Raw genomic sequence first — 21784 nt, 5'->3', positions numbered from 1 at the left:
ATCAAACCCCCCAAGCCGACGGCACTTCAACTACTGGTGGAATGAAGAGTGCACGAAAGCAAAGAAGGAAAAAAATAAAGCATTCAATTTATTCCGTCGATTTCCGACAACAGCTAATTTAATTAGCTACAAGAAGCTAAGGGCAAAAGCGCGGTTCATTCACAGGCAAGCCAAGAAAGATTCTTGGACTCGGTTTGCATGTACTATCAACAGAAATACCGACTCCAGATTAATATGGAAGAAAATTAGACAGCTTTCTGGGAAGTTTCCAATCATCCCTTCCCCAATTCTTTCAGACAAGAACTCTCTAGTCCTCTAGACATAGCGAATGCTTTGGGTAAAACCTTTGCCGAAGTCTCTGCTGTATCAAATTACACTCCGAAATTCCAAAAAATTAAGACCTCCACCAAACAGAGGCCCATTAACTTTAGAACCTCACTATCACTTCCGTATAATCAGCCCCTTGAATATTGTGAACTTTTACAAGCCATAAAAACAACGAGAAACAGTGCAGCTGGGCCAGATGGCATATATTATGTCATGCTGCAGCATCTTGATGAGCAAAACTTACAAATCCTGCTAGTTTTCTTTAACCGGATCTTCCTGGAAAATATTTATCCAACCTCTTGGCACCATGCTACAGTTTTGCCCTTTTTGAAACCTGGAAAAGATCCTTCCAGTCCTAATAGTTACAGGCCAATTTCTCTGTCAAGTTGCCTTGGTAAAATTCTTGAAAAAATGATCCACAGTCGACTCAGCTGGATCATTGAAACTGAACAACTATTGAGTAATTGTCAACGTGGCTTTCGCAAAAATAGGTCCTCTTTAGATCTGATGATCAAGGCCGAATCTGAAATTCGCAATGCCTTCGTGAAAAATGAACACCTTGTCATGGTCTCCATTGATATAGAAAAGGCATTCGATACTACCTGGCGGTATGGCATTCTCAATGACCTACATAATCTTGGTCTACGAGGCAACCTGCCTATATTCATTAGGAACTTCCTCCAGATCCGCTCTTTCCAGGTTCGATACCAAAACTCCCTTTCTTCTACATTCTTGCAGGAAGAAGGAGTACCACAGGGGTCTGTTTTGAGCGCAACCCTATTTGCCCTTAGAACTGATTCCATTTCCAAAGAACTTCCAAATACTGTAGAAGCCTATCTTTATGCTGACGATCTCTCCATTTCTTGCCACTCTCAGAACATGACATCTATTGAACGCCAAATGCAAATGTCCCTCAATAAAATTCAAAAATGGGCTGAGTTCAATGGATATCGGCTTTCCCATCAGAAAACAGTTGCTATCCACTTTTGTAACCAACGCAAATTACATACAGACCCTGAACTCCGGATATCAAATTCCAGCATCCCGATTACCAACAATATTAGATTCTTGGGATTAATATTAGACAGCAAGTTAAATTTCCTTGAGCACATTAAAGTAATACGTACTACCTGTCTGAAAAAGCTGAACATGCTTAGAGCTCTATCTGCCCAGTCTTGGGGAGCAGATCGTACAACTTTGCTGCTCTTATATGGAGCACTGATTAGATCTCGGTTAGATTACGGTGCCCCAGTTTATGATTCTGCTCGAAAGAGTGTATTACGCTGGCTCGATCCTGTACAACACAATGCACTGAGGATTGCTCTTGGTGCTTATAGGACATCACCAACCTATAGTCTATATATTGAAGCCCATGAGCCCCCTCTTTACCTCCGCAGAGAAATGTTACTACTTAAATATGCAGTCAGAATACGAAACTGTTCTCTGCACCCCATCCAACTATATCTCTTTAATCCATCATTTCACAATCTCTATAGAAATAAACCAAATAAAATACGCCCAGCAGGCCTACGGCTCCTTGAAATAGCACAAAATTGGAATGTTCCTCTCCAGAGTAGGCAGCACAGAAAGAATTATTCTTGCCCACCATGGACCCCATTTCCTCAACCAGCCTGTGATAATTATTTTCTCCAATGGGGAAAGAATCGTCTACCAACTCTGAATGTGCAACAACTCCATGCTAGCCATATTCAAAACTGTTTTGACTTCTTACCAATATATACTGATGGTTCCAAATCTCATTCAACTGTTGGAGCAGCAGCAGTGTTTCCCTCTGCTATCATAACAGCCTCTCTTCCACCTGAGTACAGCAGCTTTTCAGCGGAATTATATGCAATTCAATTAGCTCTAGAAAATTTGAGTCTTCACCCATCTGCAAAATATTTAATTTACACCGACTCTCTCAGCTCAATTAGAGCAATGCAGAATTTCTCTTATAAGGATCACCCTGTACTAAATCAAATCAAGTATTTGCTGTTGAAAATCGAAGATCGCCAGCAACGAGTGAAGATTTGCTGGATTCCAGCACATTCAGGCATCAAAGGGAACGAGTTGGCTGATATTTCGGCTAAAAGTCCATCAACAGTAGACTTAACCTCTGCCTTTATTCCAGTTTCTGATTATAATATTATAATTCAAACAGCATATCATGCACAATGGACAGAGCTATGGCATAAACAAACAAATAACAAACTGTTCCAGTTAAAACAGGACCCAAAATTTTGGTACTCATGCATTCAGACAGTTCGGCGAGAAGAAGTGGTACTCGTGCGGATTAGAATAGGACATACTCATCTGACTCACCTCCATCTACTCACAGGCGATGATCCTCCTCTTTGTTCACAGTGCTCCGAGCCTCTAACAGTCAAACATATTTTGATTGACTGTCCGCATTATCAACAACATCGAACTTCAATATTTCATTCTCTGGCTAATTTCTGTGAACGGATAACATTAAATGATATCATTGGTGAAAATGCCAATATTAATGAACTTTTCTGTTATTTGAAACAAATAGGAATGTATAAGCGACTCTGATTAGTTTCTGGCATGAAATGAGATTGAACCGTCTTCACATTATTTATTTTATCTTTTCAACATACCTATGAATAGGCGCAATATAGCCACAGCAGCTTGTGCGCCATTAAACACCCATACCACACACACAAAGGAAGTAAGCAAACCTTAGACATAATTATGAGAGCTTCCCTGGACTCAAGGGAGGTACCCATGGACTGGATATGTGCAAATGTGACTCCAATCCACAAAGGAAGATTGAAGAGAGACACAGGTAATTACAGACCTGATAGTTTAACCCTGTTCCAGGGAAATTAATGGAGGCACTGGTTAAAGAAGCATTGCAGGATCATCTAGACAAAACTTCAGTTATAGCTCGGACACAGCATGGGTTTGTTAAGGGGAAGTCTTGTCTGACTAATTTGATTGGATACTGTTATGTAGTCACAAAGGAACTGGAATCAAAGAATAATTTTGATATCATATATTTGGATCTTAGAAAAGCCTTTGATAATGTTGCACATGGAAGACTGCTGCACAAATTGGAGCAGTGTGGCATTGGAGGCAAACTGCTGCTATGGATAAACGGATGGTTGAGTGGGAGAAGACATAGTGGTAATCAATGGACACTGCTCTTCGTGGACTAATGTTATTAGTGGAGTCCCTCAGGGTTCAGTGTTGGGTCCATTGTTGTTTTCTGTATTTATAAATGATATTGATGATGGTATATCAGGCTTAATGTCCAAGTTTGCAGACGATATGAAGGTTGGCAGGATTGTTAATGACACATTAATGACAGTACACTGCTGCAACAGGATGTAGAAAAGTTGAGTAGATGGGCTGAGAGGTGGCAAATGAAGTTTAACATTGACAAATGTAAAGTACTACATGTGGGAAGCAGTAATCCCAGAGCAACGTATCAACTCTGTGGTACCACACTGACAGTAGTAGAGAATGATAAGGACCTGGGGGTAATTGTGTAGGCAGATATGAAGTTTTCTGAGCAGTGCAGATGGTCGACAAGAGTAGTTCATGGTGTCTTGTCAATGATACACAGGAATTTTTCTATCAGGGATAAGGAGGTGATTATTCCCTTGTATAAGGCAATGATCAGGTCACACCTTGAGTGCTATGTACAGGTCTGGAGGCCTCATTTTAACAAGGATGTAGAGCTGCTGGAATGAGTACAGAGAAGGGCAACAAGATCAGTGAATGGAACAAAGTAAATGCTACATTCTTTCAGAGTTAAACTTTGATATTTACTTTTACTGGATCTCTAGTCATATTGGTATCACAGGCAAAGACCTGGCTGATGTTGCTGCTGCCAAATCAGCAATGCCAGAGAATTACATCTGCTTGTTATTCCTGTATACAGATTACAAGCATCTAATGCTCAACAAACTATATACATAATGCAAGAATCTTGGCATGGATACAATACCAACAAGCTGAACGAAATTAAGCCTGTAATTATGCATTCATGGTCTAGTCAGCACAGGGTTTTCTGGGAGGAAGTATTCCTTGCTCAGCTGGATATATCACATTATCTAATGAATTCCTATCTGCTGAAGGCTGATAGACTTCGTATGTGTAGATGTGACAGCATTTTAACAGTTTGGCACATTTTAATTGAATATGCACCTTTTTATTAATGAATGCTACATGTGTTTTATCTATCTCTCTGAGCTTGGCATACTCAGATTTCATTGGACAATGACAGTCTGTCAGATATTTTCAAGTTTTTACATTTTATTTAATTTTATTAATGTGTTATTGTTTAATATTTTAAAACTGTTTTGTATTAAATATTCTTTTATGATATATTAATTTTTTGTACTATTTTATACCTTTTGAAGTGGTGTGTTTTAGTCTCAGATACTGATGTGCCATAAAACCCATAAACAACCAATCAACTATTCCTCAGAACTTGCTCATTTTTTCAGCATGTTCTGATATGACATTATTAGTGTCCTTTTAATTCCCACCTCTCAATTCTGTGCATGAGAAGCCTAGAATGGAATTTTGCTATAATACAGACTACCAACTGCTACAATTAAACTTCTTTATAAAGAATAATTTAAATTATGTGGATGGGCAAATGGAGTTTTAATAATTATATAATTTATTATTTTCAGATTTAAAACTTATTGAAAATATTTATCAGTATTCAGGTAAACATTTTCTTTCTCTCTCTCTCTCACGTACACATATTCTGACAGTTTATTTTATTGTACAGATTATGTCAGAGGCAATAGACCACCACATTTGCATCCAGGTATGGTGCATCCCCATTTACAGGATGCTGTTGGAGGTCATGGTGAGAGAGTTCGTATAAGAGAAGGTAGGGTAAGTAGTTGCTAATATTGATTTGCATAATTTTTTTTTAACCCCGTTTGTTTCATGTTCCTTTTAACAGAAGTAATACAAAATGTTTGCTTAGCATAGTACTGTCCAACTGATAGTCCACCAAATGATGGTGTGCAAATTGAAATACAGGCATACCTCGAATAACGAATAGGATGCGTTCCACGAAATTACTTCGTTAAGCGAAACTTCGTTTTCAGAGGTAAAAATACTATGGCCAGAATAGGGATACGTTCCTACATAAAGAAAATGAAAAGCTTTTTTTTCGAACAAAGAAAAGTTTTATTAAATAAACATTCAACTTACATACAAAGTGAAATCACATTTTAAAATATGAGTCTAAAGTTGATTGCTTATGCTTTTTTTCGCTTTCATTTAACAATTGCCTATACGGAGTTATTGCATTTAACACTGATCGCTTAACAATAAAACTTCTTCCTAAATCAGGATCATTTTCACTAAAAAAATTAAACGTTTTCAATGTCATTTAAGCAGCTTTTTAAATCTTTGTTTGTTAACACTTTTTCGGCAGGAACTTCTTTAACTTCGTCTTCATTATCTTTGTCTTCGTTGCTAACAAGGTTTTCTAAATCTTCCACTGAAAAACCATCATCTTCTGCATTCAATAAATTTCTAACATCCTCTTCATCGACATTTTCGAAACCTATTGATTGAGCCATCTGGATAACTTCATTTCTAATTTCTTGGATGTTATTTTCTTCTTCTAGTACAACTTCTGGCCATATTTTGCGCCAAACTCCATTTAAGCATTTCTTAGTGACTTCTTTCCAAGAACTATCAATGTTTTCAATTGCCTTTTTAATGGTGTAGTTTTTCCAAAAAGTTTTTTAACTGTCATTTCCTCTTTATCCTCTAGTTTAGTTAAATTGCTTAATGTTCGACGCAGATAATAAGCTTTAAATGATGCTATCACTCCCTGATCCAATGGTTGAATCAGGGAAGTTGTGTTTGCTGGAAGAAACACAACTTTGACAGGAATGCATGTGTCCAACGTGTTAAGATCAGTAGGATGTCCCGGAGCATTGTCTAACAACAAAAGAGCTTTTTCTTCCAAGTTGTTTTTTTGACAATACCGTTTTACTTCAGGACAAAAGTGGTTAACAAACCAATCAGTAAATAACTCCTTGGTAACCCACGCTTTTCTATTTGCTTTCCATATTACAGATAAATTCATTTTTATGTTACCTTTTAACGCCCTCGAATTTTCTGAATGGTAAACTAATAACAATTTTAATTTATAATCGCCAGAGGCATTTGATCGAAAGAGTAACATTAAACGTTCTTTGGCTGCTTTGAACCCAGCAGCTGGTTTTTCTTCAATAGAAATGAAACTTTTTGTTGGTAGCCGTTTCCAGAACATACCGCTTTCGTCAACACTGAACACCAAATTTGGTGGAAAATTTTCACGTTCAATTATTTCCTTTAGTTTTTCTGAAAACTTATTTGCGGCTTCTCCTGTTAATTTTACACTATGAACCCTGGCCCGTTTTTTAAATTTCTCGAACCAACCACGAGAAGCCCAAAAGGTTTCCGTAATTTCGTCAGTTTGTTTAGATTTCAGGTGATTAAACTGGAATATTTTTTTTTTATATGTTAAATGGGGCTTGAAATTGCGGACTTCGTTATATCGAAGCTTCGTTATCAGAGGTAACGTTAACCGAGGTATGCCTGTAGTTCCTAGAAATGCATTATACTGTATACAATACCTTACTTGCTTATCTACAAAACTTTTAAGTTACTGGGAAAGTCATAATATATGCTAACACTTGTGCTAATATGCTAAACAGTTGTTATTATATAGTTTGAATTCCTATAGTCATGTAGGTTAGTTTATTTTTGTATTTAGTTAACTATTTGGAAAGCTACAGCTTAATATTCAGATAGCCTTTGTTATTGATATTTTGGCAGGAATTTTGTAATTTTTGTAAACAGTTTAATTTTTTTGGTATTTTGTTAAACAATAAATTCTGTAATATATTGTAAATTTTAATTTTGTAATCTTTGTAAAGTTCAAATTTTACTTAAATTATGGTTTCTACAAGATCCACTTACAATACAAAGTTCTGGGACAATGGGACTCAAACGGAAATGCCTGCGGGAATTTCCAGTGTGAGTCATGACTTCATCGTTTGTACAGTCTGTGACATATTCTAAGGCTGGTGCAGTAGACAGACCTAGCTCATCTGGCAGTTCTTCTCTTTGCAACCAATGTAAGGAGTGTACCAATCTCAAATTACAACTTGGTGCGTTATGAGAAGAATTTGAGTCACTGAAAAAAATGTAACTGGGAACTCGTTGGGGACTGAAGTATCTCCTAACCTGCCAAGTAATGCACCCTCGATTCGGGCTCAAGAAAAGAATAGTCAAGCGCAGACTGGTCTGGTCAAAGTGATCTAGTTTTATTGGGTGACTCTATTGTCAGGGAAACGGGTAACATTTTTTGTAATAAAGACAGGTGGTCCATAACCAGAGTTTGTTTGCCAGGAGCTACAATTGATGATGTTATCAACAGATCGTCAGATTTTAAGGGAGAATTATTTTCATTATTTTCCACGTGAATTATTCACGTGGAAACTAATGATATCAAGCATACACGACCTGACCTGACATGGAGAAATATGGGATAATGCTGAGAAAGAGTGCTGGGAGTTATGTCACAATGTGTATGTGTCTGCAATTCCGTCCGTACACCATAGGAGAGAATATATGTTGAAAGCCTTGTGGATTAACTTGAGACTCATCCCCAAGAGACTTGCAGTCTCTTGGGGATAGAAATTTTTATCAGCGTGGCCTGTGTTTGAAGGATATTTGCCAGTATCATTGAGGTTACTGTAAGGTTCCCAAACTTTCTTGTTTCACAGCGTCCTTAGTGTCCCAGTGATTTTTTTTTTTTTTTTTTTTCATGGTGCCCCTAGGCCAAAAGAAATACCTAACACAGTGGTTTTCGACCTTTTAATAATCAGATTCTCTCTGTGTATATATATGATATTAAAAAAATATATATTTATATGATAGTTATTATAATAATATAATTACAGTCCATTCTGGTTATTTGGGACACATCGGGACTGGTGCATTTTGGCCCGATTAAGCGGCTGCCCCAATTATCCGAAGTTTCACGTAAATAGTTAAAAATACAATGTACCCCCCCTTTATAGTTTGATCACTGTACAATCAAATTACGTTATGACGAACTCACCATAGTAAAGTACCGTTCACTATGCGATGTGCAGTAAGTGCCGGTCATTGTGATCACGTTTGTGAGTTGAATTTTAATTCTATTAAACAGCGATTCTAATTAGCAAAAATAGGAGGAATATTATCCACAGGCTATAAAAGCAAAGATATATTAAGCACAAATTTATCCTTTATTACCTTATCAATTAAAAAATTAAATGATACGTGAAAATCGGAAGAATATACATGATAATCGGAATAATTAATATGTACATACGAACTAGTTGACATTTGTGGGCGGGGGGTTAAAATTTAAAACAGTAAAAAGATAAGCAATCAATAACAAAGAACACAGCACACACACAAATTGCAAGTAACACGATACATGCAAGTGAGAACAGAGTAATGAGTTACAAAGCTTTAAAAATAGGAATGAAGAGAAGATCTGAAAATTGATTTTTTTATGATTGAAGATTTCATGGAAGTGTAAACACATTTTACCATGATAACCCACAGAATTCCAGCTGTCGGTATTATCGCAAATTCAGTAAGATCGAATTTACTGTCCATTTATGATAGATTTCACTAACAGAAAAGCCCAATAAATAGGTGACTGCTAATTGTTTTATGGTTGTGACCGCCAGAATTTCGACCTAACCACATGGTACCGTCGGAGACAATCGTAGGGTAATCTCCAGTGCTGCAGTCTCCTGCCCCCATTAAACGGCATGCTGTCCCAATTAAGCGAAGTAAACCCTGGCTATTTTCTTGATTGGTTTCTGTTTTTTAAGATTTGCGATTAACCAGTGGCCCAAATAACCGGAATCCACTGTATAATCAAAATTACAATTCATAATACAAATTATATATATTTATATAATAATTTTATTCTTTATATACAGGTACTAAATAAATGTTAATTATAGATCAACACAAAATTAAAAAGATATGGTACAATGGATACCATACACCTTTTTATAATGAAATAAATATCTAAATTTCAAGGGAAAAAAAAGATTTAAGTAACTTAAATCTAAATTACATGGCACTCCCAGAATATTGTTGCCGCATCTCGGTTGAAAAACCCTACCCTAAGGGTTCAGGGAAACTACTAGTTGGGAGGGAGAACAGTAATTCAAATCTGCATTTATCTGATGAAATGGGTCAAAGTGTAATTCTTGATCTCACCCCAGGAATTCTTGTTTGCTGACAAAACAGCCAATGTTGATAGAATGTTCTGAGGGTAGCAATGTTTCCAATGAGAGGGAAGATATAGCTTGGGATATAAACCTGAATAACTTCAAGGAGTGTATCAGTGTAGTAAACTATAGAAGATTACTTAGTCTTAACTGTGTCTACAGCAGAGCTGGATTTCTATTTGCTGTAATCCTAAGCTATAACATATGAGTCCCCTCTTCAGTTCGCTGTGACAATAATAGAGAATTTTTAAGGTGGAGCGAGGTCTCTTGTAATACAAGGCCCTAAGTTGTAACTTGTTTAGCATATGCCTAAATCTGGCTCTGGTCTACAGTGATGTCAGGAATGTTGCCAGTAAAATGACTGAATTTGAACTCCTGGTTAGGACAACTAATGCTAATGTGATAGGACTAACAGAAATGTGCTGCCATCTGGAAATTGGGGAGAAAAGTTCGACTATGGTATGTATAATGTATTTAGGAATGATTGGGAAGATATAAAGGGTGGAGGGGTCGTGTTTCTTATCAAAAGCAGCCTGAGCTCAAAAAGAGCTTTTGCTGAGTCTGAAGTTGCACCTGCCAGCATGGAATCTGTGTGATGTGAGTTGGTGACCACAATGAGAAAAATTCTACCCTATGAGCATTGCACATTCTCTCTTGGGCCAAATTGATCCACAACTCTCTCAACATATGCTGCATTAGCCAAAAAAAATTTCTGAATTACCCACACACACACACACACACACACACACACACACACACACACACACACACACACACACACACACACACACACACAGCGAGAGCCAAGCCCATTCTCACCAGATGTGAGTCCCTGGGGTTAGTTGGAAGCAAAGGAACAACGAGAGTGGTAGTAATATGTGAAGAATATGACAAGGGTCTTTACATGCAAATGGAATGTGCAAGCAAACATAAATGTCTTGTTATGACTGACTTGAATCTGCCCCAGATGATTGGAATAAATGGGAAAAAACTTGTTTAAATAAATTAGATGATTATTATTTGTACAAGCATGTTAGAGAAAGTACTAGGGGTGAGAATATTCTTGATCTCATTATTACTAACGATTCAGATGACATCACAGAGTGTAAATTAGAGGAACCATCGTTAGGAAGTGATCATGTAGTCATCAACTGGAAGATCAAGAAAGCTCTTGCAGTAGTTAAAGGTAAAGGGAGCAGCGAGTTTTAATTTACAAAGTCACTAGCTAAATTTAAAAAATAAGCTAACGAACACCACTAATCCTATTCAATCTATTTGTAAAACACAAATTAATATAAATTAATACTTCCCATTTAGAATTTGTTGTCGGTAACTTCATCAGTTGGTCCCACTGTGCACAATTTAAAAACTGTCTGATACAGAAGTATCAGACAGTTTTAAATTGTATGAAAGCAAAAGCCTTTCCTTTAACCCTTGACAGCAGTTATTATGACATTAATTAAATTCCACATTAGTGCACTGTGATTGCTGCCATCCAGTCGGTCTATTTCCTGCAGATTTTTAATGCATGAAGAATCACTGCTGATAACCAGGGAGGGTAATGGTTCCTTTTGTAGCCTCTCTAACATGGTGGTGTAGAATCAGTCATCCAAGAAATCTACAAAAGTGTTGCTAGAGTGCAATCGATGAACCCACAAATTCCAGTCAACGTCTGGAAAGTTAAAATCCCACATTATGAGACATTCTGATATGCTGGCCTACTCTTTTTTTCCTGCTGAGTCATTAGGCCTATAACACACTCCTACTCTCAATTTTGTTTTCCCAGTGCTTAAATCATACCAGATTGACTAACAGTGCACTGGTCACCCATATTGACTGGATGCACTGCCTTAGGGTTAATATTCTTCTTAAATAAGAGCATAACCCCTTCACCTCTTCTGTTGTGTCTGTCCTTCCTGTATACATTGTACTCCCCCATATTGTACTCCCAAAGATGCCTTGCTTTCCAGTCTGCTGTATGTACCAATAGTAGCAATGCAAGAATCACTTTCACCTCTGCCTGTGGCTATAGTTAGACTATTGGTCTGTATATCTACGCCAAGCTAACAATTTTACAGCCCACCTATCACAGCTTCGATAGCATCAGTAAATATTCTTGCACATCCTTTATTCAAATATCCCTGTAAAAACTGTCGCTTCTGTTAACACGCAATGACCACAATGAGAAAAATTCTACCCTATGAGCATTGCACATCCTCTCTTGGGCCAAATTGATCCACAACTCTCTCAACATATACTCCCTCCTTAACGTCTGGGAAGAATTGCAGACAATTTAATTGATTTACAATAAAAAATAATAAGATTAGTAAACTACTAAAATAGATTTATCTGCAATAAAATCAATGAAATGAAAACTTGAGCCATTGTAGATCACTTTTTCAAATGAGATGTGTGCGTTCGGTGACTGTTTTATCACACTGCCCTTTTTAATTGTTTTCAACATATATTTAATTTTAAAACTCTGGTAAAAGTAGCATTTTGTTATAATTTCAGTGCACAAATTCTGACAAACTTAATTTATCAAAAATGTAATTTTTGAAGAAACCTGATGTGGTGGAAAAAAATGGAAGTCATTTTTGAAATCAGAATTAGAAAATAATTAAGAAACACCCTTCTCTAAGGAAACATCAGTGAATTTTTTTTCAAATTGCAAAGTAGTGATATACTGGCATCAGAATACTTACAGAATGCTAAATGTTTGCTTCCATAAAATCCCCAGAGACCTCATAGACTCACCCCCCCCCCATTGATTATTACCTTCACACTTTTTTGTGATGATTGCCTTCAGCAGTGGGGAAAAGATGATATGTCAACATCCACATCCAACCACATCTTGTTCACAGAAAATTATATCCACTTTACTAAGATCTACACCAGTGGTTCAAAGCCTGGCAATAAAGTGGCTGCAGATGCTGTCTTCCATCATTCAACTATTTTTGTTTCACTTCCAGCAGAGTGCAACAGTTATACTGCTGAGTAACATGCTATAAACCTTGCCCTAGAAATTATTTCATACTTGCCAATCAACAAAAGCAGAATATAAACTGACTAACAGAGTGCTCTCTTAACTTTGAAAAAATAACAAGCAGCTCTTCACATAACAGTTCCCTTATTGAAGCACATAAGGCGTGAGCTGCTACATCTCTGTGAAAATCAGCAAATGGTTATCTTCTTTTGGATACCAGGCTATGTTGGGATTCCAGGAAATGAATGTGCAGATAATGCTGCAAAACATCCCTCCAGCCTCACTCTCTCCATTGGATTTTCAAGGGTTGACAGGAGTGCTGTGGACACTGCAGGAGGCAACCTTAATGAATGTTCTAGTCTCATATACTGTTTATAGAGAATACGTGGAACAGTGGAACCAAAACTTCTGTGGAAAATGCAAACAAACAACATGCTGTTTCAATTCAAACCTGAATTGCAAATTTGGGCCTCTAGCTTCTGTAAAAAGAGAAAAGAGGTAATTCTAGCAAGAACTGAAATAGGTCATACTTGCCTCACTCATGTTTCTGCCAACAGGAAATTGTGTATATGCACTGTTTGACACTGCTGTCAGTAAAGCATATACTTATTGAATGTGCCATATTCAAAAAATGCGTGATGCTCTGCATTCAGTTTTCTCTCAGATCTGCAAGAACCTTTTTCACTCTCCCATATCATCTCTTAATTTATTTAGTGTTCTAAAACAAATTCAACTGTATGACTACTTGTGACTGTTTCCTTGCAGTGGTGGGGAGGGTATTTTAACTTTGCTAAGGGAAAAGGGTATGACCTTGGGGCAATTTTTTTTCAGTTGATTTCTAGCCAGGAAAATTGAGGTAGAAGTTGCATAATTTACAGAACAATGCAAAATGTCCTGAAGTTATCATCCATACTCATAAGGTTTCATTTACTATGCAAGTTCCTCAAATTATCTGTATTGAGTTAATTAAGAATTGTTGTTGCAACATGGAATTTTCTATATATAGACAATTCCATGTTGCAACAACAACATTCTTAGGAAAATATATAACTATATTTTCCTGAGAAACAATGCTATTTTGAGGTCAGAAAATATTATTTCTGTCTTTTCCCCCTCCCCTTCCCTCATATATATATATATATATATATATATATATATATATATAAGGTGGCCTTGAAATCAGTGTCGATATTTATTGAGGGAATGGAGACGTTCAAATACAAGCAGAGTCTACACTCAGAAGTAGGAGCAATGGGTTTAGTTAGAGCATTAAACAGATTAGTGACGTCATTTCTGCTTGAAGCAATTTGCTTATAATAGTAAATTTATGAAAAACAGTCATGAAAAAGCTTACTTTAATTAGAAACATTTATTTATTTATGTAATAATGTTTTTATTATAATTATTACTAAGTATCAGCATAATGTTACTTGTACTGTATGTACATGGATTATCAATAAATCCAGAACAATAATTGTTTATTGCTTAAAATTTAGCCATGAATTGAAGAGCACTCAGAAACTCAATGTTGTACAGTAGGAGTAAATGAATTTTACTCCTGCTGTACAACATTGATTGTGTTGTGAAAGGAGACCAGTTTCAACATGGTGTGAGAAGAAAACCTGTACACAGGCCAGTGGCACTATGTTGTTTTTAATAGCATTGGCAGCTTTGTGGATGTGATTCAACAAGCCATCTCGGTTGTTAACCTCTTTGGGGTAAATGGTTTGTTTCATGTGACACATGAAAATCCATTAGGTTAAAGTCAGGAGAGCATGGCAGTCAAGAAATGGGACCTCCCTGACCAATCCCTTGATTCTGGTAATGGTAATTTAAGATAAGTTCTTACTTGTCACTCAAAAAGTGGAGGTGTTCCGTTGTACTGGAACCACATATTGGCATGTACACTTTAAGAAACATCCTCCAGAAATGTTGGCAATGTCCAGGGCTGTACTTAGGCACAGGTTCATGGGGCCCTGCAGATATAGGGACCCCAATAAATTTAATTTTGACAAAAAGTAAAAAAACCACAAATCTTTATTTTCCAGTATTACAACGTTGGTGTGTGAGAAAAAGATGAATGAGTGCTGGGGAGCGGGATTCTAAAATAATATAAGAAAAAAAAAAGTATAAAAATAGAATGCAGATTATGAATGAAGTAAATGTGTGTCACTCCTGTCCACTGGAAGAGGGGCCGGTTACTCCCCCTTTGCCTGGTGGACTGATTCCCCACTGCCAGTAACATATCCCAACCCCGGAGCAGGATGGGCAGTTTGACCTTCCTACTGGATTCGACACGTACAAAGGATCTGACAACTATCACGACAGAGACATACTGTAGCTCTGCTGCTTCTGACACTCCATTTGGCAATCTGAGCCAGGTACCCAAACCCGGTTCCCTTTAAAGCCCCATCCCCAGGCAGGGGGAGGAGACAGGGTCTTTGTTTCCCCCATACTTTGCCCTGTGTGGCTCGTCTCCACTGATATCTTTGGGGGATGCCTACTCTATCGTCCTCATCTGTCTACCTGTTTACTTTGTCTTCAGTCTCCCCTGCCCGTCACCACCAAATACGGAGGATGCGGAAAGGTCAGGGAATGACCACCGCATATTCCCAGAGCAATATGGCCTTAGTTGCTAATGCTCCTAAAAAAAAAACAAAACCAAACCAGTCTTTCCCCCCCCCACCACCACTCTAACTAAACTGACCGAGTACATCCCTAACAGTGCCGCCAAATTCTAATCAATGTTTAAATTCGATCACTTTCTTGTAAACCACTTTTGGCCTTTCCAAATTCTAGTGTTCACTCCCCCCCTCCCCTTTTTCTTTTTTTATATATACAGGGACTCCCTGGCTTATGTAATACTCAACTTAGGGAAATTCCGCTTTACGTAAGTTTTTGCGGGCCAGTGCAAACTTAAAAAATCGTAGAAATGTATTTTTCATCCTGTAGGAATAAATGGAGGTATCGTGAAAATATCGTAATGTGAACTCAATGACACATTGTTTTTTTTTTTTTTTTTTTCCTTTTGGCAATTCGTTCCAAGACCTCGGAAGTTGAAAACTTTGCTATACAACTAAGCTATCTATCTCTAAAAGGTCATTTATATAATGGAAATTGCACTACACTTTCATTGTTATCATATGTTCCGCTATAAGAATCAATTCTGAATGCCTTTGTGATATTTTTTAAAAATCATTTCTACAGGCACTACCTGTAGTGACCTATAGAAATCACTACCTACCATAAAACAATTTGCTTTTTGGCACAAATTGTTTTATGGCAGTGGTTTATTGGACTTTTCTGTTAGTGCAATCTATTATAAGCAGGTAGTAAACTTGATTTTATTGCATTTGCAATAATGCCGATAACTGGAATTCTGTGGAGTTTTACCTTATGATATTGTGGTGAAATAAGTTTCCCCTTCACTGAAATCTTCAGTCATATAAAAAACAGGCGCCTCCGTAGCCAGGTGGGAAGGAGCAGCAGTGCGTAGCACACGCTTCTTGATTAGACCGGGGTTCGAGCCCATCACCGCCAAATACGGAGGATGTGGAAAGGTCAGGGAATGACCACCGCATATCCCGGAGCAATATGGCCTTAGTTGCTAATGCTCCTAAAAATCAAACAACAAACATATAAAAAAACAAATAAATTTTCAGACTCTTCTCTTCATTACTTATTACAATGGTGAAGGGAAAGGGACCAATGGAAAGTGCAAGTGCTGGCAGTGCTAGGAACCAAAACAAAATTGATTTAGAAATGAAGATTAATTAAGAAGTACAAAGCAGGACAAAGTTTGTCATCTAGTGCACTTAATTAGGTCTCGCTGCTTCAACAGTGAATGCTATTTTAAGGGACAGTGCGTATGTAAAAGAACATGTTAAAGGATGAATGCATTTAAGATCAGCGGTGATCACAAAACAGCATTCAGGTGCTATATCAAAGATGGAAAGATATTAATAATATGGATGGAAAATCAGATTCAGAAGCAAGTGTCCCTGAGTACAATGGCCATTCAAGCAAAAGCAAGAAGTATTTTTGAAGATATTAAGGATAAGTATGGCAAACCCCAAGCCAAGTTCGTGGCAAGCAACGAGTGGTTTAATAGGTTCAAGCATCGTGCTGGTTTCCAATACATTAAAGCATGCGGTGAAGTCGCCAGTGCCGATGCTACAGAGAAATTTGATGATGTGTTGGAAAAAAACCCCTCTAAATCTCCATAGCCCTCAACTTCTGCAGTGGCATGCTTATCAGCTGGAGAGTTAATTTTGGCAATGATGCTTGAAAAGTAAAACATTATTATTAGCCATATGGTGCAAGGCAGTCTGTGGCTTTTGTTGTATCAGCCAAAAAAAAAAAAATTTCTGAATTATGCTGAGAGAGAGAGAAAGAGTAGATGGGAATCACCAAGAAAGAGAGGAATGATGATATCCAGCTCAGGACCTCCCTCCCCCCCCCCCAGGTGTGCCAAGCTCATACTCACCAGAGAGGGTTAACTTGCTGATGTTATGCCTGTCTCCTCTCTTTTTTTTTAATTTTATAATTTAAAAATTTTTGTAATTTTGTGCACTTTTGTAATTTTTCCTGTGCATGAGATAAAAAAAAAAAAAATTGAATAAATAATTCTATTTTCATGTTCATCGAACATTCCTTTTTTGCTTTGATCAAATTCAGTGCGCATAGTTGCGAGTGCTGCATAAGCAGTTTGGGAAATTCCGACATGTAAAATTCTATTTATGTAGAGTTCTGCAAATGCAACCCTTACGTAAGTCGGAGTGGCTGTAGGCCTTGCCACTGAAATCCTCGGAAATTAAGTGGCAGGGCCTGCTAGAGTACTTAAATAATATACTGTGTGCCTGACCTGCCTCCTTGAGGCATTGTGTGCAGCAGTGGGTTCCAATAGGAGTCCAGCAGCTAAATGGTCAGAGAAACAACAGAACATAACACTACACAACATTCCACTTCCCATACACCTTTAAATCTCTGGCGTTCACAGAGTTCTGTGTCACATCTACAAAGATTACAACGTGGAGATTTGGGAACCCCAGGTATCATCAGACAACTAACACATTTACACTTTAGTATTACATTTGTGTTCAAAGAGATCGGTAAAAATAGTTTTTTTTTTTTCTGGTTATATTTATATATGCAAGGGTTTTTTTTTTTTTTTTTTTGGACTCTGGTATCTTTAAAGGGGTCTCACAAGAGCTTAGCACCTCAGCCCCTGAGAAGTGTCCTGGTAATGTCCTCTGCAAGTAATCATCAGCATTTAGGTGGGCAGGAAACTCATGATGAATAAAGTTATCTCCTACAGTACCAGCCCACATATTCATGCTAAACTCCATTTGGAAATGGGATTGCCAAATGGGAATGGTGTGAAGAATTTCCACTGACCGTGTACGGAGATAGTGAATATTGAATATCCCATCTCTTGTAAATGCTACCTCACAAGTCCACAGGATATTGAGCACTGCTTCTGTCTTCACATGACGTACCTGGGAGAAGAAAGCCCCCCCCCCCAGGGCTACAAGGAGCAAAGATGGACAAAGCTAAACAGTCCATTTATGGATCTTTTGATCCAGATCTATATAAACATGATCACAGACTGTGATGACACAACATCCCATGCTAAGAGACAAAAAAAAAAAAAAAAAAGAAGAAATGATAATACTGTACCTCTCTTTTTAATATTGCACTCCTACACAGACTAAGCTTTGAGTAAGCTTTCCCCATTTTTGATACAAAAATGTCTTGAAAATGTGGCTGGCCCTCCAAAAATGGTTAGACGATTAAGATCCGGAGATTTATTAGTTGAAATGAGCAAACATAGTCATCCTGAGAGACGAGACTATTAAAAGTATCTACCTTTGGTGGAATCCCCATGAAGGTTACCAAATGTGCACCTTAAAGTCCTCTAAAGGGGTAATATCAGAATGGGATCTTTAACTGTATCAGAGGATGAACTTGTTCACGAACTAAGAGATCAAAATGTACACACCAAAACAATCGTCAACAAAAAAGATGGAGAGCCTGTCGCTACTTGAACAGTTGATATTCTTTTTTTGTTGATATTCATCCAAATATGCAGAACAATCTGCATCCAAATACGCCACTTAAGAAGCTAATACACCTGTAACACATTAAAACACCAAATATACCTACCACCATAAAAGCTAGTTACCTTGGATGTCAGGTAAGACCTTACATTCCGAACCCAGTCTGCAGAGGTGTAGCCACCTGTGCCTCTTGCGGTTCTAAAGAACATACATGCACAAACTGTACCACTGAAATGCAAAGTTGTCCCAACTGTCACGGCAAATGTTCTGCTTTCTCAAAGGAATGCCTCCAATGGAAGCAAGAAAAGAATATTCAAAAATATAAGATGTAACAGAAAGCGTCCTACCAAGAAGCAAAGAAACATTTTGTAGTACCTATTAAGTCATTTACATATGCTTCAGTTACACAACAGCTACACTCAGTAGCAACTCAGACTGACTGCTCAGTCCCTCCAAATACATCAATATCTAATTGGGCTAAATCACTCCTTTCCTCATTTAAGGAACAATCTGCATCCAAATATGCTACTCGAGAAGCTAATACACCTGTAACAATACCTCCAGATAAGAAACCCAGTGAGTAACCAACAGAATGAGCCAAGTGCCCTGAAAGAAGCAACACGCATAAATTAATTTCTTATACCATGGACATTGATGAAAAGGTAAATGAAGATGATACAGTTCTTGAGATTCATGCAGAGGAAGACAGTGACATATTGAATCTTCCCAAAGAAAGAAAAAGCAGAACTAGACAGGCACAAATAAAAATATTTGCTGGAAGTAACCAACACACCAGTTAAAACCAAACAATGTACACAGTGATTCAATGGAATTGTCGTGGACTTTGTGCTAATTTAGATGACCTATACTATCTCCTAAGTGAATATAAGCCTGCTGCAGCATGCATACAAGAAACAAACTGACAATTATAACAACCCCCACCCGTTGCAGACCAATGCATTACTAATTTTTCTTCTTGGCTCCTGACCTCTATCAAGTGCAACCAGAAAGTAATAATTCTCGGAGACTTCAACTTGCCCCTGCCAGGTGCATCAAATCTCCTCGATCAGTTAATTTCGGATCTGTAGAGTCTCAACATCCATTGCATCTGTGACCCCCCCCCTCTCACGGAGAAGCCACATTATAGAGAATCTTTTCCAGCCATAGGAGTGTTGAAGCCGTAATCAGTTCTAATTCGGCATTTCCCTCTGACCACAGGCCAATTGAAGCATTCTCTCATTGTGTTGAAAGAATGCTATAACCAACCAAACCAATCGAACTCGATTTAAAAAATCAGGAAAGCTGTATATGATCCAAAATACCTAAAAAAAAAAAAAAAAAATTGAAACAGCAATGGATCTCTTTAGGCTCTACCCCTGGCAAACTCTCAGTGAAATCGATATAGAGGAAGCTGTGTTTTGGCTTCAGAAATGGTTGTCTTTCATTGCTAGAGTGGCCATGTCAAGAGTTTGTGTCATCTGCTCACACTCGAAGCCATGGTGGTCCAGCATCCTTATGCATGCACCAGTTTAAAGAAAAACAACGGCTACATGCCCAATTCAAGAGATCACCCACAGAAAGTTCATACTCAGCGTACCCAATAGCCAGATACAGTTTCCAGAAAACCAAGAAGCAGGCTATAAACTCTGTCATGGAGAAGAGGATAGCATGTGGCCAGCGATCCTGGTTGGCCAATCACATCTGGTCAGCAGAATCGTTAGACCTGGCCGAATGGTGCGATCATGTAACCTGGTTCTTCAAAACAGACAGTTCAGCTGTGGACTCCCCCTGGAACAGTGCACACTGACATAACTAATCTCACTAATGTGACAATTGGCGAAGAGGAGCTAATCAAAGCCATCAACGCCCTGTCCAATAAGAAATCAATGGGAAGTGACTCTATTCCCACCTTTTGCCTTAAAGTTGCCTCCTACTTCATTAGCGATGAGCTGACAAAGTTGTTTAACAGAATTTTACAACAGGGAGTTGTCCCAAATGCTTGGCTAAATTATAGAGTCATCCCAATTCCAAAGGTGCAGAATCAGACCTCTGCTGCTGACTATAGGCCTATTTCAATCTCCTCCCCTTTTCTCAAATGCCTGGAGAAGTGCTTGTTTAAAGTGGTTGCCAATCAGATCCTTTTCCCAGAGACCTCAGCATACACATTACGCACTCTCACAAACATTGCCGATAACATGCTTTGAATTTGAAAACCCCTCAAGCCTAGGAGCAAGGCTATGTTATACATGCTGTTTTTCTGGATCTGCAAGCGGCCTTTGACTCAGTGCAAGTTAAGCCACTTATGTGCCTCCTGGAGAACTACTACGGTTTCACGGGTAATGTCTTGAAGCTCCTCAGAAATTTGCTGACCAAGAGGTGCCTTACCTTCCAGCAAGGGAATAACTGCATCACAAAACAGGTGGAAGTCTGTATACCCCAAGGTGGATCGTTGTTGGCAAATCTTTTTTCAGCAATATTTATTTCACTAATGAATGAAATATCTGCGTTTATGGCCTATGCCGATGACATTGTATGTTACCTCTCAAGCCCGGCTAACACCTCACCAGAACAGGCAGAGGAATTATCAAATTCTGTCATCCTGAACAAATATCTCTTCTCTTTCTGTGAGCACGCTACCTATTTTTGGCTTCAAATAAACCCTGAAAAATCCAAATATGTCATCTTCTCACCTAGAGCACAAGCAAACCTCAATCCAGCAGCCTCTCTGCAGCCCGCCATTGCGGGCATGTTCTCATCGCCACTCATTCCGTAAAATTCCTAGGAGTGGTAATGGATGAAAACCTAACGTATAAGGAACAAATCCAGCAACTGCGTCCAAGAGCATTACAGGCTTTCTGGGGTATGAAACTTGAGCTCTGTAGAGCGCACAACGAGGAAACAGTCAGAAAATTTCTCCTCTACTACTTTAGTTCTATCATCAGTTATGCTATTGAAGTTTGGTCGGCTGCTCCTATGTCCAGTCTGAAGACGCTCTGGGGTCTGGAATTCTGGGTCCTGAAGTGGGCCAACAATTGGGCTCACCTACCCTATACAACGTCAAAATCACAGCTCTGCATAAATCTGAGATACACTCCGGGCCAGCACCTGGCATACGC

The 21784-nt window shown here is 38.2% G+C and overlaps 1 protein-coding gene across 1 annotated transcript in view; it reads left to right on the top strand.

Annotated features, from left to right (window-relative positions):
* Positions 1 to 21784, top strand: part of LOC150087103 (uncharacterized) — a 415820-nt gene that overhangs the window by 70706 nt on the left and 323330 nt on the right. Inside the window, exon 2 of the mRNA XM_090371812.1 lies at positions 5099 to 5208. Within this exon, the coding sequence (XP_090227938.1) occupies positions 5099 to 5208 (110 nt within the window). The remainder of the gene's footprint in view (positions 1 to 5098; positions 5209 to 21784) is intronic.

This window comes from Mastigoproctus giganteus, chromosome 4 (genome assembly GCF_048544385.1).
Source record: "Mastigoproctus giganteus isolate SK-2022 chromosome 4, ASM4854438v1, whole genome shotgun sequence".
In the NCBI taxonomy this organism is placed as follows: Eukaryota; Metazoa; Arthropoda; class Arachnida; order Uropygi; family Thelyphonidae; genus Mastigoproctus; species Mastigoproctus giganteus.
Note: the sequence above shows the minus strand (reverse complement) of the source record. Positions and strands in the feature narration are given on the sequence as shown.